The following is an 18,846-nucleotide window of genomic DNA, read 5'->3' on the forward strand; positions in this document are numbered from 1 at the left end:
TATATGCATTGACGGACCCAGGAACTATGGTTTGCTGAGGCAAAAGAAACTCACACAAAAAAAAGCTTCAAAAGAGCAACGCTCATTAATGTCTAGAATACCTCGGGGTGCTTGTGATAGTTTTAACAAAGGATTAAAAAATTCGAAGCCCGAGGCTGGTGCTGCCATGCCCTTCCTTCACCCGAGTATAGTTCTCAAACAACAATTTCCTCTTCTCCGTGGGTATCCCACACCAGTATCAACAACCATGAAATCAAGTCAACCGAGTTGGGATCATTCTAAAGTGGCTTGCGAGTATTTTGTGTGGCTTCATCCTCCCTTGCATGACTCTTAACAATGATCCCAACCCAGTTAAATTTTATTTTTAGGTGGCTGATACTGGTGTTGGGATACCAAAGGAGAAGAGGTAGTAGGTGTTTGAGAACCTCATGGGGGTGCTCAGCATGGAGAGTCCTTGGGATGGGGAGGTTGGCCCACGCCCGGAGGACAACATGGCCTTGATCATGAAGTTGATGGCGTTGACGAGTAAGTTGTCGAGAATTTTCTTGAACCACTTGAAGTCACCGGTGACAACATCACATCGGAAAATAGGAAAATCATAGGGTCGCAGACCACCTCGATGTCTTTATTCATGCCGATTACGTTTTTCAAATCCGTGGACTCCTCAAGAACGTATGTAGTGTTGAATTGTAGCTCCTCCAAGTGCAACTTTCCGGACTCCACCTTGCTCACGTCTAGTATCGTGTTGAGTATATCTGCATGTGCAAACATACATGTTACAAAAATGGATGATAAATCAGTATATGCTCGATAGAAGAACTTATCGCTTCTATATCCAGAAACATACATAACCAAGATAAGGAGTAAATGTGAGCCATACAATAGACAAAAGACTAAAGATATGGTGTGACTACCGGTTATATGTGGCCACCTAATTTTTGTAGGACCATCTATTTCAACTACCTGCAATGTTAATATATTTAGAAACTAAATTTTAATTCTTTACCAATCATATATTTGTTTTGATGCAATCATGTGCATTTTTCATATTAATAAGAACAAAATAAATGTGTAAATTTTACTCTTTTAGACCTAAAATTGTTAAAAAAAGTGTGTAACTTTACCTTTTATGGCGCGAAAAATATGTAGTGATAGATTACATTAGAAAAATAAAAAAGTACAAATTATATCAACTAAACAAATTAGCAGGTAATACGTAGCATTTATGTATATATGCATTGACGGACCCAGAAACTATGGTTTTCTCAGGCAAAAGAAACTCGCACAAAAAAAGCTTCGAAAGAGCAACATACATTAATGTCTAGAATCACTCAGGTGCTTGTGATAGTTTTAACATGCATGAAAAAGAGGGACAGACCACTTACAATGGAACAGAAAATTCCAAGCAAGAGGCTGGTGCCGCCATGCCCTTCCTTCACCTGAATATAGTTCTCAAACACCAATTCCCTCTTCTCCGTGGGTATCCCACACCAGTATCAACAACCATGAAGTAAACTCACCCGAGTTGGGATCATTTTAAAGTGGCCTGCGAGTATTTTGCGTGGCTTCGTCCTCCCTTGCATGACACTTAACAATGATCCCAACTCAGTTAAATTTTATTTTGAGGTGGCTGATAGTGGTGTTGGGATACCAAAGGAGAAGAGGTAGTAGGTGGTTGAGAACCTCAAGGGGGTGCTCAACACAGAGAGTCCTTGGTGTGGGGAGGTTGGCCCACGCCCGGAGGACAACATGGCCTTGATCACGAAGTTGATGGCGTTGATGAGCAAGTGGTCGAGAATTTTCTTGAACCTCTTGAAGTCACCGACGATGACATCGCATCGGAAAATAGAAAAGTCGTAGGGTTGCAGACCACCTCGATGTCTCTGTTCATGCCGATGACATTTTGCCAAATATGTGGACTCCTCAAGCACATATGTAGTGTTGAATTGTAGCTCCTCCAACTTCAACTTTCTGGACTCCACCTTGCTCATGTCTAGTATCGCATTAATTGAGTATATCTGCATGTGCTAACATACATGTTACAAAAATAGATGATAAATCAATATATGCTCGATAGAAGAACGTATCGCTTTTATATCCGAAAACACACCTAACCAAGATAAAGAGTAAATGTGAGCCACACAATAGACAAAAGACTAAAGATATGGTATGACTACCGGTTATATGTGGCCACCTATTTTTGGTAGGACCATCTATTTCAACTACCTCCAACATTAATATATTTAGAAACTAAAATTTAATTCTTTACCAATCTGATATTTGCTTTGATGCAATCATGTGCATTTTTCATATTAACAAGAATAAAATAAATGTGTAATTTTTTATTCTTTTAGACCTAAAATTGTAAAAAGTTATTTGTGTAACTTGACCATTTATGGCATGAAACATATGTAGTGATAGATTACATTAGCAAAATTAAAAAAATACAAATTATATCAACTAAATAAAGTAGCAGGTAATACATAACATTATATATATAGGTAAATTAGTTGGTGCACCATGATGCCCGGGCACCATACGATGATACGCGTACAATAACTATTGCCTTGTACATACCTGAAGTATATATGTATACTAGATACCTAATAGACATAAATGAGGCATATGTACGGTAGGTATGATACGTTTTTGCACTTATACCTAGGGTTGTCTTAGGGTATGTACAAAATACGTATATTTGGGTATATATATATTAGGTATGTGTAACTCGAGTATATGTAACTTTGATATGCATACATTGGGTATATGTAAGTTAGGTATACGTAACTTAGGTATGTACACCCTTAGGTATGTGTATTTTGATGTAAATTATACGTATTGAGGTATGGTTCCTGGGCACCGTGGTGCCCCAGTTGAGCTATGCATTGACGAACCCAGGAACTATGGTTTGGTCAGGCAAAAGAAACTCACACAAAAAAGGTTCGAAAGAGCAACCCATTAATGTGCATAGAAGCTTAATTTACCAAACGACACATTTTTCCCTTCCCTGCTCTCGCTCGACTACTGTAACCTTGAGAGTCGCCCGCTGTTGACCGGGCCACCAACGGCCGCTCCGCCGGAATATCTAGCTGGAGTGTGTCTTGGAAGGGCGCCGACGTAGTTTAGGAGTAGTTCTAGTGGTGTTCTTGGCGGTTTGCTAGAGTTTGGGCGGATGCCATGTAGTGAAGGTGGCGGCATGGATCTCCGCCGGATCCATGGTGTAGGTGCGCTGGCGCTGCTGGCCTAGCTCCTGTGGTCGGATGCGAGCAGGAGAAGAGGCGGAACCATCTTCTTCAATAAAGTAGCGGCGGTGGATCTCCGACGCCTGTGCAGAATCCAAGATCTCGAAGCACTCCTGGTCGGCCATGGTGGGTGGGGGAGAACGACGACTTCCTGGCGATCCATGCATCTCTTCTCCCGACCAGCCTTGGTGGCGAGGGGGAGAATGGACGGGGTGCATCTCTCTACGCTCCGGCGACAAGATCCAGGTTAGTGGATGGTAGCCATAGATTGGAGATAAGCCTCTCCTCTGCTTCTCTGCCTCACCACGGTGGTGAGAAGGAGGTGGATCTTGAAGCCGATGCCTCCTTGAGATGTTGCTGTCCTTTTCCTGCGAGGTCCTATTCCTTCGAGCTAAACCGTGCAGCTAGCAATCACGTTGTTGCAATCCAAGGCCGTCAGGGCGGCGAAACTTCAACCTCCGATGCGGAGGCCCTGCTTCGACCCCGTCGCGGGTGCTCGAAGATGCCATACTGCGAAGTGATTCGTTCCCCGCGGCATGGTGGTGGACCGCGGCCAAGAGTCTTCACCGGAAGAGGGCTCCCGAGGAGCAGGCTCTCGTTCCTCAGCGGCGACGCCTGGAGGACACCGGCAACATGTGATAGAGACACCCGTGTACTTGATTTCTTTGTTCTAGTTTGTTATAGGGTGTTTTTTGTAAAGTGTGAGCCCCTTTCTTCAAATACTAGGTTCTTAGAGCGAGTATTGCAAAGGGTTTACTGCAGAACTGTATACCCGTCACTATAATGGAAGTATCTAGACCCCTTCTTGTGTTCAAAAAAAAGTTTAATTTACCTAGTGGGGGCACGGACGCGAATTTTTAGCACCGGGGTGCGCGAGCACCTGATTTCAGCAATAAAATAAAAAATACTAAAATTGATTTAAAAAATATGGCATAAATAATGTGTATGGAGTATGTATGTAAGCATGTGCATGTCAAGTCTCAACATTAAATATAAAAGTATGTAACCTACAGAAAAATAATAAACCGTACTATTTATAGTTCATATACTATTCATAGTATAACAACGTTTCATTTTCACTTTTTTGTGTGGATCACATACGGTCGTATTTTCTTCTAAAAAATTTCACAGGTAAGTGTCAAGATGAGATTTACCTGAGGGAATTCTTTCAACTTTTTGAAATATTTAAATAACGTTTTCTGAATGTTTTGAAATCATATGTGTTGGTACCCACGTTCACCACCATATTTTCGGTGGAGGCACCTGCTATATGGGACAATAAGAAGAGCATTAATTGTTCTCTTTCTGCATTGGAGATGAGATAATAAAAAAGAAAAGAAAATTACCGCAATAGAGTAGTATATTACCAACAAAAAAAATTTGCATACCACTTTCTACATCCAATACTTATCCAACACAAAAAAATCAAACATCACTGAACACATAAATTTGGTTCCAGCAATGACGATGCTGACATCAAGTACAATCTTACCCACGATTGATGGAAAATACTTGTACTCAGCCTGCCCAAGCCAAACCTGGAGATGGAAAATAGTTGAACACAAAAAAAAATCAGAAACTCATCACACAATTGATACAAACTTCTTAGATGACAACACAGACAACTAGACATGTGTAAATTTTTAAATCATGAAGTTTCAGAAAAATCTCTTCAGAAAAATATTGTAAATCATAGGGTGGGGGAGGAGGGTAAAAGCGGAGTAAGGAGAAAGGATGTGGGGCAATATAAAAGTCGGCCAATATTAGGGTATGTTTTTTCTTCATAGGAGAAATGTGGCCCTTCATACATAATTGATAATTATGAATGCATCCAAAATAAGATGTAAACATGTACGACCAAATTAATTTAACCAATTGATATCCCACAAGTTGCTGCGGGAATGTGTTTGTCAGAAATCTCTTAAGAATTACATAAATAAATGCTAAAAATAGAACATGCAAATAAGAACTGCAAAGAGAATTGCTTGTTAAATACCTTGTGGTTTGGCACAATGAATTCCTAATATCTAATTTTGGGTAAGTACAAATGCTATAACACGGTACCATATTACGCGTCGCACAAACACGGAGGGCATCATAACGATGGGTAAGACTGCGTCCACAAGGTGGCTCCCCTTCTCTTCTCCGACAGCGATCAGGCCGATTCGGCCGCATAGGGAAAGGCAGCTAGTGTGTTTGGATTTGGGATCGGATTTGGATATTATGAAGGGGAATTTGTGGGGAGCATCGTTGGATGGAAGGAGGCATGGATGGAAGGAGGCAGATGTTTAAAAGGGTGCGCAGATGCCTTGGATGCGGAATTGCAGGCCATGGAGGAAGGCCTCGAGCTCGCCCTGCGGTGGTCGACGGAAGCCTTAATCTTGGAGTCGGATTGCGCGGAAGCAATAAGCTTGGTCTCGGAGGGGAGCTCCAATATGTCCAGATACGCTAGGAGAATCGCGGTCATTAGAGATAAAATTAGGAAAAGAGAGATAAGAGTCTTGAAAGTCCGGGTGGCAAACACGGTGAGCCATGGGTTAGCTTTCATAGGAAGAGTGCAAGAGAGGACCACTATGTGGTTGCAAAACATACCGCTAGAAATCGCTGAGGCGGTTGAGGCTGATTGTAATGCTCTGGATGCTTAATAAAATCTCTTTTTCCCCTGCAAAAAAACAACGATGGGTAAGACTGCATCCACATGGTGGCGCCCCTTCTCTTCTTCGACGGTGATTTGGCTGATTTGGACGCATAGGGAAAGGCATCTAGTGCGTCTGGATTAGGGATCAGATTTGGATATTGCAGAGGGGAATTTGTGGGGAGCGTCGTTGGATGGAAGGAGGCATGGGTGGAAGGTGATCTAGATCTGGGATTGGTGGTGGCGGCTAGGAGGAAGACGAGAGACGCTGCTAGGGTTAGTTTATATAAGAAGGGAAACGAGGGTGATCTCTTTTGGCAGGCCTCACAGAACTAAGATTATAGGGAAGAAAGTGATGGGGCCTTATATGTTTTGATGGGCCATACCAATTTCTCTATGGATGGGAGAAAAGATGTCGCATGTGATCTTCATCCGCTTATATGGGTTGATGGGCTGAAGCAGATCCATCACAAAATGGCCAACCCATGAGGACACGCGTAGCCATCAGGACAAAACCCCCTAAGCCTTTCGCACGCACCCATGCATGTACTACTTCGAGTTGCTGGATGCTAGCCCCAGCCCCTACCCAAGTCTTTATCGTATTTGATATGCAACGACTTCGGTAGTCTTGCAAAGGGTTGTCTATCAACTACAAAAAAAGAATATTCGTTGTAAACATAAGGATGAAATTTCTCCACATGACATTCCACAAAGTTAGGCGTCACTTGTTAGTTTAGTTTAAAATGTTATGATAAGATAATTCCCTATATTAATGCTCCGGTTTTAGTTCTTGTTTTCCTTGTGTTTTTCTAAACACATTGAGCCCATTCTGAAATTGGTACGGGTGGACAGTACAAGCGAATCTCGGTGAGGGCGGGTGAGCATGGATTCTCCCATGTTGTGGGGCCCAACATGGATCGCGGCCAGCCCTCTAGGTCGTGGCCGTACGAGGGTCCACGCCATGAGATCATGTGGTGGGTCATATCCGCGCACAGGGACGGAGCCAGGAATACAAGACAAGGGGGGCTAAATGTACATCACATAAGTTGGAGGGGGCCATATAGCTAAAATTTGCTAAATTTAGGGGCAAATCTACAAACTTTAAAGGTTTTTTTTCAGGAAAAAAATAATAATAGGGGGGGCCATGGCCCCAGCCTGCCCCCCACTGGCTCCGTCCCTGTCCGCGCAGAAGAATGGCTCTCATATACAAACCTCGTATGCATGAATCCGCCCCTACGACATGCCTCCATACACACGAGTTATCGGTGCCTAACGCCTGCGCCTTGGGAGTACCTGCGCGTCGCAAGGTTTTCTGTCACTTCTCCCCATGCCGCATAGCTTTGTGACATGCCTCGCACATTACCTTATGTTTTGGGATTATTAGTGTTTTGATATTTTACGGCGCTGAGATGCACCTATTCTGCTTGTTCCACGGAGATCTCGGAAATAAAGAGGTTGGTGATAAAATAAATTAAAGCAATCATTTTTATACAAATATGCTGATTAGAGGTATTAAACATTTTCCATACAACTACCCACTCACCTGGGGATCAAGCCAATGAAGAAATTCATCAAGTCGCGTTAATAAAAGAGCTAACGACCAACGGTACGTCGGGAAGGTACCATGAGGAGCAGCCAGAGGGGCCAAAAGTCATTGAGTTGAAAGATATCAACAAAAGTCTCAAAACGATGTAAATGTGCATCCCTCGAGGCACGGTATGTTCTGAAAGGTTTTTAACGCGTAGCGTGTAGTTTTTCTCTCTATACCATCAATTTGTATTAATGGTGCAAATTACTCAGACGAATTAGCAGACAATCAAAATCATTTTCCATCATGGGAAGATTTAATCATTACGTCTATTTTTGAGCTCCAGTATATTTGTTGTAAATGATAGCAGATTATTGATCGGATAGATGGAGAAAGAGCTTCAGAATACTAGTAAGCTTCAGGCTTCCGCGATAGGAAGGATTGTAGGCTAGCTGTCGTTTAGACACTCCAAAAACAAAAGGAAAAAACTGTGCTCGGTCACGCAAGAGTGGTGTTACGCACAGTGAAGTGAAACCTGCGAATGCCTGGTGTCACACCTATACTAATTTACAAATAATTACCACCGCACATATCTCATTCAACCGCACACTCAAACAGATTCAAGTATAAAATCCCGTTTATTTTGGGATCATAACAGACGCGATGCGTGCAATCCGTGTGTGGCATGAGTCCTGCGCTTTGCTCGCACCCGCTTGCTTTCTCTGTGAAAAAAAAAGATTAATAAAAAATAGCACTGATCCACTCCGTAGTACTTGTTGTCATCCCTTTCCACAACAAACAGAACCTTTCGATGCATTCTCACTCGCCGAGCTTGTGTGTCCCAAATCAGAACTTGTGTCCCGTTGCTCCGGCAATGGCAACGGCATGCATTCTCACTCGCCGAGCTGCAGTAGATATTGATTTCAGGAACCAATGTTTCATACATAGTGTTGGACTGTTGGTACCATTTGAGACGAAACTGCATGGAATCTGGTACCATTTGAGACGAACTGCATGAATATAGGGATGTGGAGAAGTAGCACGAGGTTGTCAATTGTCATGCTCCTGCATGGGAATCCGGTAAGTATGCAACTAATTTGCAAAAAGTGTCTTTGGCATATTAGCACCAGTGTTCCTGATTTTTTTAAATTATATTTTTTGGATTCTAAAAAAATTGAATTAAATATCCACGTACGTATAAACATTCCAAATGTACGGTAGGAATTTTAGAGAAAAATATGTTGCATTTTGAGCTATACAAAACAGACAAATTTCTGACAAATATCTATCCTATACGTAGCCACAAATTTATCTTCTTCCTGTAGCTCAAAATACAATGCAATTTCTACCGAAACTTCGCACGAGTATTAAGGACCTGTGTATGTATTCATGAAATAAATGTGACGACTTTTTAAAACGCAGATGTATAATTTTTAAATATTTTGAAAATTGGAAGCACTGGTACTCATGTGCACCAAATCTGCTTCACTAATTTGTTCATATGTTACTGGCTGCAATCATCACCTTTTTTGGGGCTGTGACAACAACAAATGATCAGGGTCGGCGGTGGCAACGTGCCGCGGTCCATGCGACCTAGTGCATGGTGGCCCGCCACAAGTAGTTATGGACACCTAAGGCGAAGGGAGGAGACCGGTGGCATTCGTCATGGGCTCGACAACCTTCACCCTACACCAAACGGATGTGCGAGGGAGTACTTCATGCGTCCATGAAGAGCGGCGACAATCCAGGACGGTGCCGACCTTGGTGATGGTGGAGCGACGTTGTTTTAAAGTCGTGTAGGTCGACAACATCCATCACGCCGACGTGAGGCTCGCCTCTATCTCGGACGTGAGCACATAGATAAAGTGTTGTACTGTTGTGTATTCCTGATTGATATCCTCTGCCTATACGTACACTTATAGGAAAATTCGTTTCGACAAATAATCGAAAATGTTCTTTAGATCATTCAAAAAATGTCACATGAATATTGATCTAGCATAAGCTCATTAGTCAACATGCATTTGCTAAACATATCGATTAAAACATGCTCATGGTCAACATATACTCCGTATCTTGTTGCAGTTTGGTAGCAACACCGCACGGGTCTCTAAGAGCACGTACAATGGTGATATCTTAGCAGTGCCACGTAGGATAAACACTGAGGTGGAGGAAAGAGAAAGATGTAAAAAGACTTTGCCTTCTCTTAGCTGAGAGATGATCTCTTTGCACAATCTCACTCATCACAATCTCTCTCACCACATATTTAGGATATCTCGTTACTAAAGATAAAACAAAAAATAACCTATTGTATATCATGTTTTATTGTTATATCTAGATTACGTGGTGGGATTAAAATAAGACGGTATTATCAGCCATTGCATGTGCCCTAGCCCACTTCAAGCGTGACTTAGCATGATATGGATTAAACCCATGTTTTGATCATGTCTTTGTCTCGATAATTATGTTGTTTCGGGAGACCACATGAACATTCTCATAGTTTTTTTAAACCATGCAGAAGAGCTGCATTTGCAATCATCAAGGAAAAATCATATCCAATGCTAAAAAAGGAATGAATCATACAAGGATCATAGAGGCACAACTCAACATAAAAACATCAAACCGAAAATCAATGATCTACAAGTAGAAGATGACAGAACTCAACCTAAACTATAGGAGACTATACAATACCAAGCATGTAAACATGAATCATCCACAATGAAGCATATAAACCAACCGCAACAACACGACTTTCAATGACTACCTTAATGATGGCCATGAATTAAGAGCAAAAAAAAATTCATGGATGAAAACTACTACAAGCCTTGGACTAAACCATCTGCGCGTGTGTAGGCACCACGTCTCCGAATGACCAGGACACACTCCCAATGCCGCTAGACATGTCTACCCCTAGGCAATAAAAAGAGGGGCCATGGGTGTGGATGGAAACAACTTGAGGTAGTAGTGAGAGCCATTTTAGCGTCAAATAACTACAACCAGAACCACCAAACTATGGAGATGAGCTGGAAAGAGGCGACTTCGATAGATCCGGCGAAGCCCGCGCTAGAAGATTACCGAGAAGCATTGGATCCATGAGAACAGTAACAAAAGGGGCGACCTCGGATGGTGATGCCACAACAGATTTAAGATGAACACGACAAAGCCTTCACCATTTTCCCCATGGGGAACGTCTGTGAGATAGGGGGTTTTGGGGGACAATAGATGTGTAGCCATCTGTGGTAGGAGTTTTGAAGGCACCCAAATCTGGCTGCCACCAATGAGGAATGTGCATAAATGACAAGACAACTAGACAAGCGAAGATGGAAACCATAACCATAAAAAATGTTTATGAGAGGTGCCCCCCCCCCCCGCCACAATGCACACCGACGAAGGAGATGGAGGGGTGGGTAGGGAAAGAGGCGGCTCTAGCTTGCACCCACGATGATCTTCCCACGTCCCGCTGCCCACATGACACCCTAGCTCCAGCGCAACGACCACGAATGAATGTCTAGATATGGCCGAGATTGGGCTCATGCATCCACTCGTCCACCGCCACTAGCAATGTCTAGCACCACGCTAAAGCACCGTGGAGAATATAATGCTACACCAACGGTAGGTAAAGAGTATTAAAATGGAGTGAAGAAGAGGCCGAAAGCAAGATGTTGCTTTACCTATTGCAAGTAGAGGGTGGTTAAAAAGACATGGCCTTGGAGAAAATAATTAAGTATTTATCATCATGAATGGATACCATAATATGGTATTCATGTGGCACACATGTTTTTAAATCGAAACAATTTTCAGTGTGCCTATATATTGTTTTTTATTATTCCGTAGCAATACACGGGCATTCAACTAGTAAAGAAAAGAAATGGAAGAGGCTAGTGCTCTGAAGGCGAATGTGACGACGGTGCAGCGCTTCCGCTATATTCACTTCTTCTTCCACCTCCGAGACTCACGATAGCTTCGAGACTCCGTTGACCAACCAGCAGCCGCCATGCGCCACGAAACCACTCACGTCCATTTCGGCACCGACGACTGCCATGGCTCCAGCTCCAGCAGCAGAGGCAGTAGCCCGTACTCCCTCTGGCTGGTGTCACAGCAGCTTCCGGCTTCAGACTTCCTGGTTATAGTACTTCAGACTTAAGAGGCTAAGATGAAGGAGATGAAGGCTATTGCTCAGATATGAAAAAAAAAAATCTACTGCTCAAAAGGTGAATGGGACGGCGCCTCCGCAATTTTCACCTCTTCTTCCACCTCCCTGGCCCAAATCATTCTGCACGCGTCATTCACGATAGCTTCGAGACTCCGTTGACCGAGCGGCAGCCGCCATGCAAGCGCACCACGAAACCACTGTAGTCCATTTCGACGCCGACGGCTGCCATGGCTCCAGCTCCAGCAGCGGAGGCAGTAGCCCGTACTCCCTCTCCGGCCCCTCCCTCGACAGCGACGACGGCTCCACCAGCACCGACGAGTACTGCCCGGACGATCCACTCGAGTTCCGGCGCCACGTCTCTATTTTCTCCCCATCCGTGCTGGCCGAGGTTGATCCCAGCAGCTTCCGGCCGATCTCTCAGTCCCTCTCCCAGCAGCTTCCGGACGTCGACAAACACCTGCAGCGCATGGTCCTCCTCCTTCCAGCCTTCTCAGCTTCCGCTGCCTCCGCGGCGCGCACGGACGCGCTGCAAACATGGCTCGCCGACTTCAACGTCGGCTGGGTGCTGGACATGGACGACCACGGGAGCCTCCCGCGGAGGGAGGTCGGGAGGAGGGTCAGTGAGTGGGCGCATGCGCTAGGCACCATGGATCGTGTCTTCCGCCACCGGCACCGGGCGGTCCGCAGCCCGGTCAACGAAGCAGCCGTGGCGGAGCTGGCCGCGCTGGGCCGCCTCGCGGGGGAGAGCGCCGGCGCGATGCTGAGGCTGGCCGGCTCCGTGGTGGCGCTCGGGAGCTCCCCGTCGAAGCTGCTCGCGGCGCTCGACGTGCACGCCCCTGTCTCGGAGACCTACCCGGGCCTCGCGAGGACGTTCTCATGGCCGCCCTCCCACCCAGTCTCGGTCGCGTCCGACGCAGCGCTCGCCGGCCTGCTGGACGCGTCCCGGCGGTGCGTGTGTGACCTCAGCGCGTTCATCCGCTCGCCCCAGTACCCGTGGCGGATGCCGCAGGGCGGCGAGGTGCACCCCTGTGTCGGCTTCTGGATGGGCTACTTCCGAGGCATGTTGCGCAACCGCGTCTCCCTCTACTTCGTCCTTGCCGGAGCTCATCTCGACGAGGAGCGAACGACGCCACTCCCGCCCGACGAGGGCGGCCTGGTGATGGAGCTTATCTCGTGCCTGGAGGCCGTGCTCGAGGAGAAGTCCGGCGCGTTGGCGTTCCCCGGGCTGAGCCAGATCTTCATGCTCAACAACACGAGCGCCTTGGTGCGCCGCGCCGTCCGCTCCGACCTCAGCATGTTCCTGCCGCCCGGCTGGGTCCTCGCCCGCGAGGAGCGCATGGATGGCTACCTCAAAGGTTACCTCGAGGTTTCATGGGCGCCCGTGGTGGCGCGCCTTGCCGGAAAGCCGGGAGCCTTGACCGTTCTCCGGCGAAGGAACCCGCTGAGCCCATTTTACTCGGCGTTTGAGAACGTGTGCAGCATGCATAGAGGTTGGAAGGTGCCCAGCCCGGCGCTCCGGTCCATCCTCCGGAGCACCGTGTCGGAGAGTGTTCTGCCGGCATACCGCCGGTATGTGGATGATCACCCGGAGGTTGAGATACCCGCAGGGCGCAGCGTGGAGGAGCTGGAGCATCAGTTGTCAGAGTTGTTCGAAGGATAGAAGACCAAATATGCCCTTGCGCTGCTTTCTCTGTAACTAAAATTTTGAACCTGATACTCCTGCCACCTGTCCATTTGTTTACCGGATTCAGAGTTTTTCATGTATATGTTATACAACTATGTAACTATTCGATCTTGCAGCAAAAATACTGGTGAAGGATAGACGGAAAGTTGCGTTGCACTGCTTGCTGTAACTGATATTCTGAACCAGACACCAGCTCTGTGGCACATAACCATTTGGGATCGATTCAGAATTTTCCACATACTATACAGGTAATCAGTTTTGCTGCATAAATACTGGTGAATCAGTGCTGACACGCAAAATCCTAAATCCCAAAGTCCATAGAAACACCCAGTCTATCTAGGGGTAGAAACGAGTGGTGGATGCAGGTCGGATAGTGGAAACTCCTAAATCCTGTATCCGTTTTCATATTTTCAAAACAAATATTGATGCGAATAGGTTAGTTGAATTGGGTGGATCAAATGTTTTCTCTCTGCATGGATATGAATATAAAGAGTAATAGACTCGTCTCTTATAGTGAGTCAACTATAGAACAATACAAAGATAAATATGATACAATACATAATAGTTTCAAGTTCAATCACAAAAAAAAACCACTTTGCTAGTTATTTTAGGTTGGGTGATTGGTATATCAGGCTAGAATATCTAAATTAGTGAACATAATTTTATTCAGATACGGATATGTCCATTTCCATATCCACATTTGCTTCAAAATTAAATACCACATTCGTATTTGTATATGCAAAACAAATCCAGACATTTACCACAACCATTTCCATGTTTATCCGGATTCAGATATTTCCATATTCATTTTCAAGTTTTCGAATAATCCAGATTATCAACTACCAGTTTCCACCCCTAAGTGTATCATGTTGACATTTGAGACAGAGAAACTAATACAGGGTCGACAAATGGCAAAGACAATTTACTAATCCAGACATTCGTATTTGTATATGCAAAACAAATCCAGACATTTACCACAACCATTTCCATAATTGTCTGGATTCGGATATTTCCATATTCATTTTCAAGTTTTCGAATAATCCAGATTATCAACTACCAGTTTCCACCCCTAAGGGTGTGTTTGTTAGGTCGGGCCACCTCAACATGCTTTTCCCACCTCATACATGCTGACCTTAGATGTGTTGGGTTGAGATTTTGTGCCTTGTTTGGTAGTTTGTATCCGGAAAGAGATGCTCAGCTGAGATGTTGTTTGGCGTGTGGATGAGTTGAGATAGTGCTGTGTAGAGATTTTTACACAAAAGTCCCTAGACAGAAAGAAAAAATCAATCAGGTCCCTGGTTCATCCAACCACTGCATCAAGGAAGATGCTTCGGCCGTAGCAGCGCCGGCGTGGCTATCCTGGCGGTGCGTGGGGACGGCGCTTCCTGGCGGACGTCGGGGCCTGTCGGTGGCGGCCGTAGCGGCGCTTCCGGGCGGACGTCAGGGCGCGTCGGTGGCGGGTGTGGCTGTCCTGGCGGCCGCAGCGCGTCGGTCCTTGTTGACGGCCATGGCGGCGCGAGGAGGTTGCGCTAGTTTGCTGTAGTGGCGGCGCGAGGAGTCGACGCTGGTAGCTTCCATGGCGGAGCAAGGAGGCGGTGCCGGGTGGTCTCGCATAGGCGCGATGCGCGCGGTCAGTAGGGTATCGGTTCGCGAGCTTGTTCCTGTGGCGCTCCAGGCGGAGGAGGCCGCCGGCGCATCCAGGTGTGGAGGAGAAGGAGGCAGCGGTGGCTCTCCAGGCTGAGGAGGTCGTCTGCGCGTAGCGGGAGGAGGACCCCGTGGTCAGGCGAGGAGCTCGGGCGGAGGATCTCGGGCCGGCGCGTATCTGGAGGAAGGAGGATTGGGGGGAAATGAGAGTACCGGGTGGGGGTATGGGGGTGGCGCGGGGGGCAGCTACAGTGCTTTGCGGGGCGACCTCAGCCTGGGCGACCTGTGAAGCTCGATTCGAGCTTCCCAAGCCGGCCTGGCTGAGGGCACTTTTCTGTGCGAGACCAGCACTGCCGAGAAGGACCGAGCCGGGCTACCAATCATCTAATTGGGTGTTCAGCTGAGTTGAGATGAGATTTTCTCAGCTCCCCCGGGCTACCAAACACACCCTAAGTGTATCATGTTGACATTTGAGAGAGAGAAACTAATACATTTGAGAGAGAGAAACTAATACAGTGTCGACAAATGGCAAAGACAATTTACTAATCAAATAGTTGTGCAAAACATACTGAAACAAACAAATGAATACTGAGCGACCAGCATATTACGGACTAAAATATTATATGTCTTCCGGAGGATGGGAGTACAAAAAATGGCAGAAGACTTCTTTTGGCAATGCAAAACATACTGAAACAAACAAATGAATACTGAGCGACCAATGCGCTGAAAACAGAGTGAAATGGGGGCCTTTACATTGCTCCCCTTCCCTGCTGGTGCACTAAAGATCTTTGAACAACCTCGCCTTCTAAGTTAATCAACAGGGATTCCTGATAAGTTAACAAAACAAAAAAATAAAAAGTTACATGCAATGTTAGTGTTTCAAACTGATAGAGAGGAGCAAGTGTAAGAATATAACCATAAACTCACCATCTCTAGAGGGCTGACTCTGTGCAAGAAGAAACCATCTAAATTATTGTGATCACCACGGCTGGGGTTTTGAATATACAACATTGAATTCTCTTCATGGAACTGTCCACAAGAACCACCTGTGCTAACATATGCATTCTGCACACAGAAGCAGCCAAGAATAACCAATATGATGTCGAGTTTTCATCAAGAAACAGAATAGAAATTACGGCATTTCCCAGAAAAGAAGGAATTACCACTGCATATGTTTGAAAAATATTCCGAAGTGGCTCGTATAATTTTACTGTTTTTGTGGTGTGCACCTCATTGCAGTCAACTAACGCATCATATCCAACAACTATTTTCCTGGCTTAAAAATAATATTAGGCATTACGATCTTAATACCAACATGTGTGCATACATGTTCATATGGAATCTTTATACCAGTTACTGCTGCTCAGTGCTAGTGTTTGTTCCAACCATGTAATTTGTTCCCTGCTAGAATTGCTCACTTTTCCATGATGTAGAAGTTCCTTTAACCAAATGACAAGATCAATCAAAAATAATTCAAAAAGTCAGTATATTCCACAATATCCAGCAAAGACTCCATGTAAAACAATCATATGCAAATTTAAATTGTGACCATATTGCACTAAAAATTGTTCAATTTACAGATTCCTGAACTTGAATGAAGACAAGGAGGAAAAAACGGAAGGAGTTGTTGGCTTCTTTGTGCCGCTGAAATAATCAGTGCAAAGGGGGCTAACCATTCAGCCGAGAGAACTAGCAAATGATGGAATTATTTTAAATCATTATTGATGATGTGTTGTTTGTCAGATAGGCTGCCTGCCAGGATAAATTCAGAACTGTTCACCAATAAAAGGTAATACCTGAAGAGGCCCTGTGTCAACACCAATAATTTCCATAATTTGATCATATGGCATCTTCACTTTCTTCAAGAAATTATCAACTATTTGCCCATGTGATGTAGTGGAATACCTGAAGTAGAGGCAGATTTTCATCTCGTATAATGTACACACATCAGAGAGCAAACCATATGAACCATACTACACCGTGTAAATCCAGTGAGTTATCAGATAGGAACAACTAGTATACCAGGGGATATTCAGAGCTTGGAAGTACAGGGAACCCTGAATGACGAAAAAAACATAACTTAGGGTTTTATTCAGTTTGGAAAACGATATTATTATTAGCACAATATAGAGTACTTACGTTTTGCCAAAGCGGGTCATCGCCAAATCTAGCAACATCCAACACGAACTTGACTCCATAAACCTTTGCAATGCTTTCCATCTTCATACAAATGTAGTTTCATTAGAAAAAATAAAGCTCATAATATGAATCTGCTACTAATTTTACAAGAGAGGAAAAAAGTGATGCTCAATCATATAAAAGGAAAGAACAGTGTCACTTCGTTTGAAATCAATGCCGAGAAAGGGTCAATTGAAAATGAGACTAGCTCGTCGATTAGTTATGTGGACACTACGCTGGACCATTATTGACTAATCCGCAGTCACGTTCACGAATCACGAGCAAGGTTATTAGCTATAAGAGGGCACATGGTGCCTCACTGGGACGAACATGTGGCACGTTCTGTCATCAAAGTCCAATGCAGCCAATCGACTACCATGTGTATACTAGTCTTAGATCTGCAAATGCGTAGACAATCACATGATTGGGCAGAATCAGGATGAATAAACTGACGGATAATTTATTATTCCTGGTAAAATTACCCAAACCTATCAGTTTTCCATGAAAGACAAAGCGAGAAGCCTAGATTTATGAAGTTTTCGCGAATCCATGGCGCCGCGCCGCGCTGGCGGGGCCGAAGAAGCCATCCAAGTTTTCCGAACAACACGGGAGCAAACCACCAAGCGAAGAACACTAACTAGTGGGTGGGATCAAGATGAACCAACCAATCCGGCGGGCCTCGAATGATCCCGAAAGAGCGCGACGCGGTGGAAGAGATCGAACGCGGGGATTGTACGGAGACACACGCACCTGCCTCAGGAGGCGAGCCTGGTCAGCGGGTGGCCGCGCGCCACCCGCGACGGTGATGAAGGATACGCCGCCGCCGGCGGGGCCGCCGCTGCCCAGCGCGTCCCCGCCCCGCGGCCGGAGCTGCGGCTCCCCGAGGCTGAAGGCCGCGTAGAGCGCGAGGCAGAGCGCGGCCTGCACGGCCACCGTGCGACGCCACGGCGGTCGCCGACCCTGGAGCTCGGCGGATGCTTCCAATTCCATGGCGGGAGCCACCGGTCTCGCTCGTCGCGGCCTCGTTAATGCTCGCCTGTTGCGACCCAGTGGTGGGCGAAGACTACCGTTAAGATCACTCACGCGCACGTCCTTTTATCGGTTTATTTTACTGATGATACATACTACCTCCATTTTAAGGAATAAAGGGCACACATATTCCAAACAAACTTTAACCATAAAAATTGAGCAGCAAAATCTTAATTATATTATCTGTATATAGTATAGTTGGATTTGTATTTAAAAATATTTTTTCATGATACTAATTTCATATAAACAATATTTATCTATTTGAAGTAATTTTTGGTCAAACAAAAAGCTCAAAAAACGAGAGCGCCATATTCCTTGAAACGGAGGTAGTAGTTGGTAGTAATTTTTTTCTCTCAAAAAAAAACACTAGTAATTTTTTTACATAAATAGCACTTTTGAGATATATCGCAAGATATTGCACAAAATTTTGGTTGATCATGTTTTAACAGCTGAACTGACAGGTAGAACCTACATGTAAGTGATGACTAGGAAGTTCAGTTGGATATTACTGGCAGTGGACCCTACTTGTCAGGTGTATCTTCTTCCCCAAATCGTTCAGGACCTACTGCGCACGTCCTTTTATCGGTTTTTTTTACTGATATCGTTTGGGACGAAGAGATTTGCGAATGTCAGAAAGGTACAGGGGACAGCTGTGGAGACTCGACATGAATGCTGGACTAATCGAGGTTGATTGATTGGCTCCTTTCATGTCTTCCCGCTATCGCTTCCCCATCTCGGCTTCCAGCGAGATTCCCA

General features: G+C 45.2%; 2 protein-coding genes across 2 annotated transcripts; one reads left to right on the top strand and one right to left on the bottom strand.

The window, feature by feature from the left end:
- The first annotated feature begins 11,674 nt into the window (after positions 1–11,674).
- LOC124670531 (exocyst complex component EXO70A1-like) lies at positions 11,675–13,397 on the top strand. The gene has a single exon (XM_047207017.1). The coding sequence runs from the start codon at positions 11,731–11,733 to the stop codon at positions 13,213–13,215; it is 1,485 nt and encodes a 494-aa protein (XP_047062973.1). The 5' UTR covers positions 11,675–11,730; the 3' UTR covers positions 13,216–13,397.
- Positions 13,398–15,487: 2,090 nt separating this feature from the next.
- On the bottom strand, positions 15,488–18,066 carry LOC124670542. The gene is made up of 8 exons (XM_047207029.1): positions 17,812–18,066; positions 17,023–17,103; positions 16,906–16,940; positions 16,680–16,788; positions 16,234–16,322; positions 16,047–16,155; positions 15,811–15,948; positions 15,488–15,710 (listed from the first exon to the last, which is right to left on the bottom strand). Exons 1-8 carry the CDS (start codon positions 18,049–18,051, stop codon positions 15,633–15,635), a joined length of 879 nt encoding a protein of 292 aa, XP_047062985.1. The 5' UTR covers positions 18,052–18,066; the 3' UTR covers positions 15,488–15,632.
- Positions 18,067–18,846: the final 780 nt, after the last annotated feature.

This window comes from Lolium rigidum, chromosome 1, assembly GCF_022539505.1.
Source record: "Lolium rigidum isolate FL_2022 chromosome 1, APGP_CSIRO_Lrig_0.1, whole genome shotgun sequence".
NCBI classification, from domain to species: domain Eukaryota; kingdom Viridiplantae; phylum Streptophyta; class Magnoliopsida; order Poales; family Poaceae; genus Lolium; species Lolium rigidum.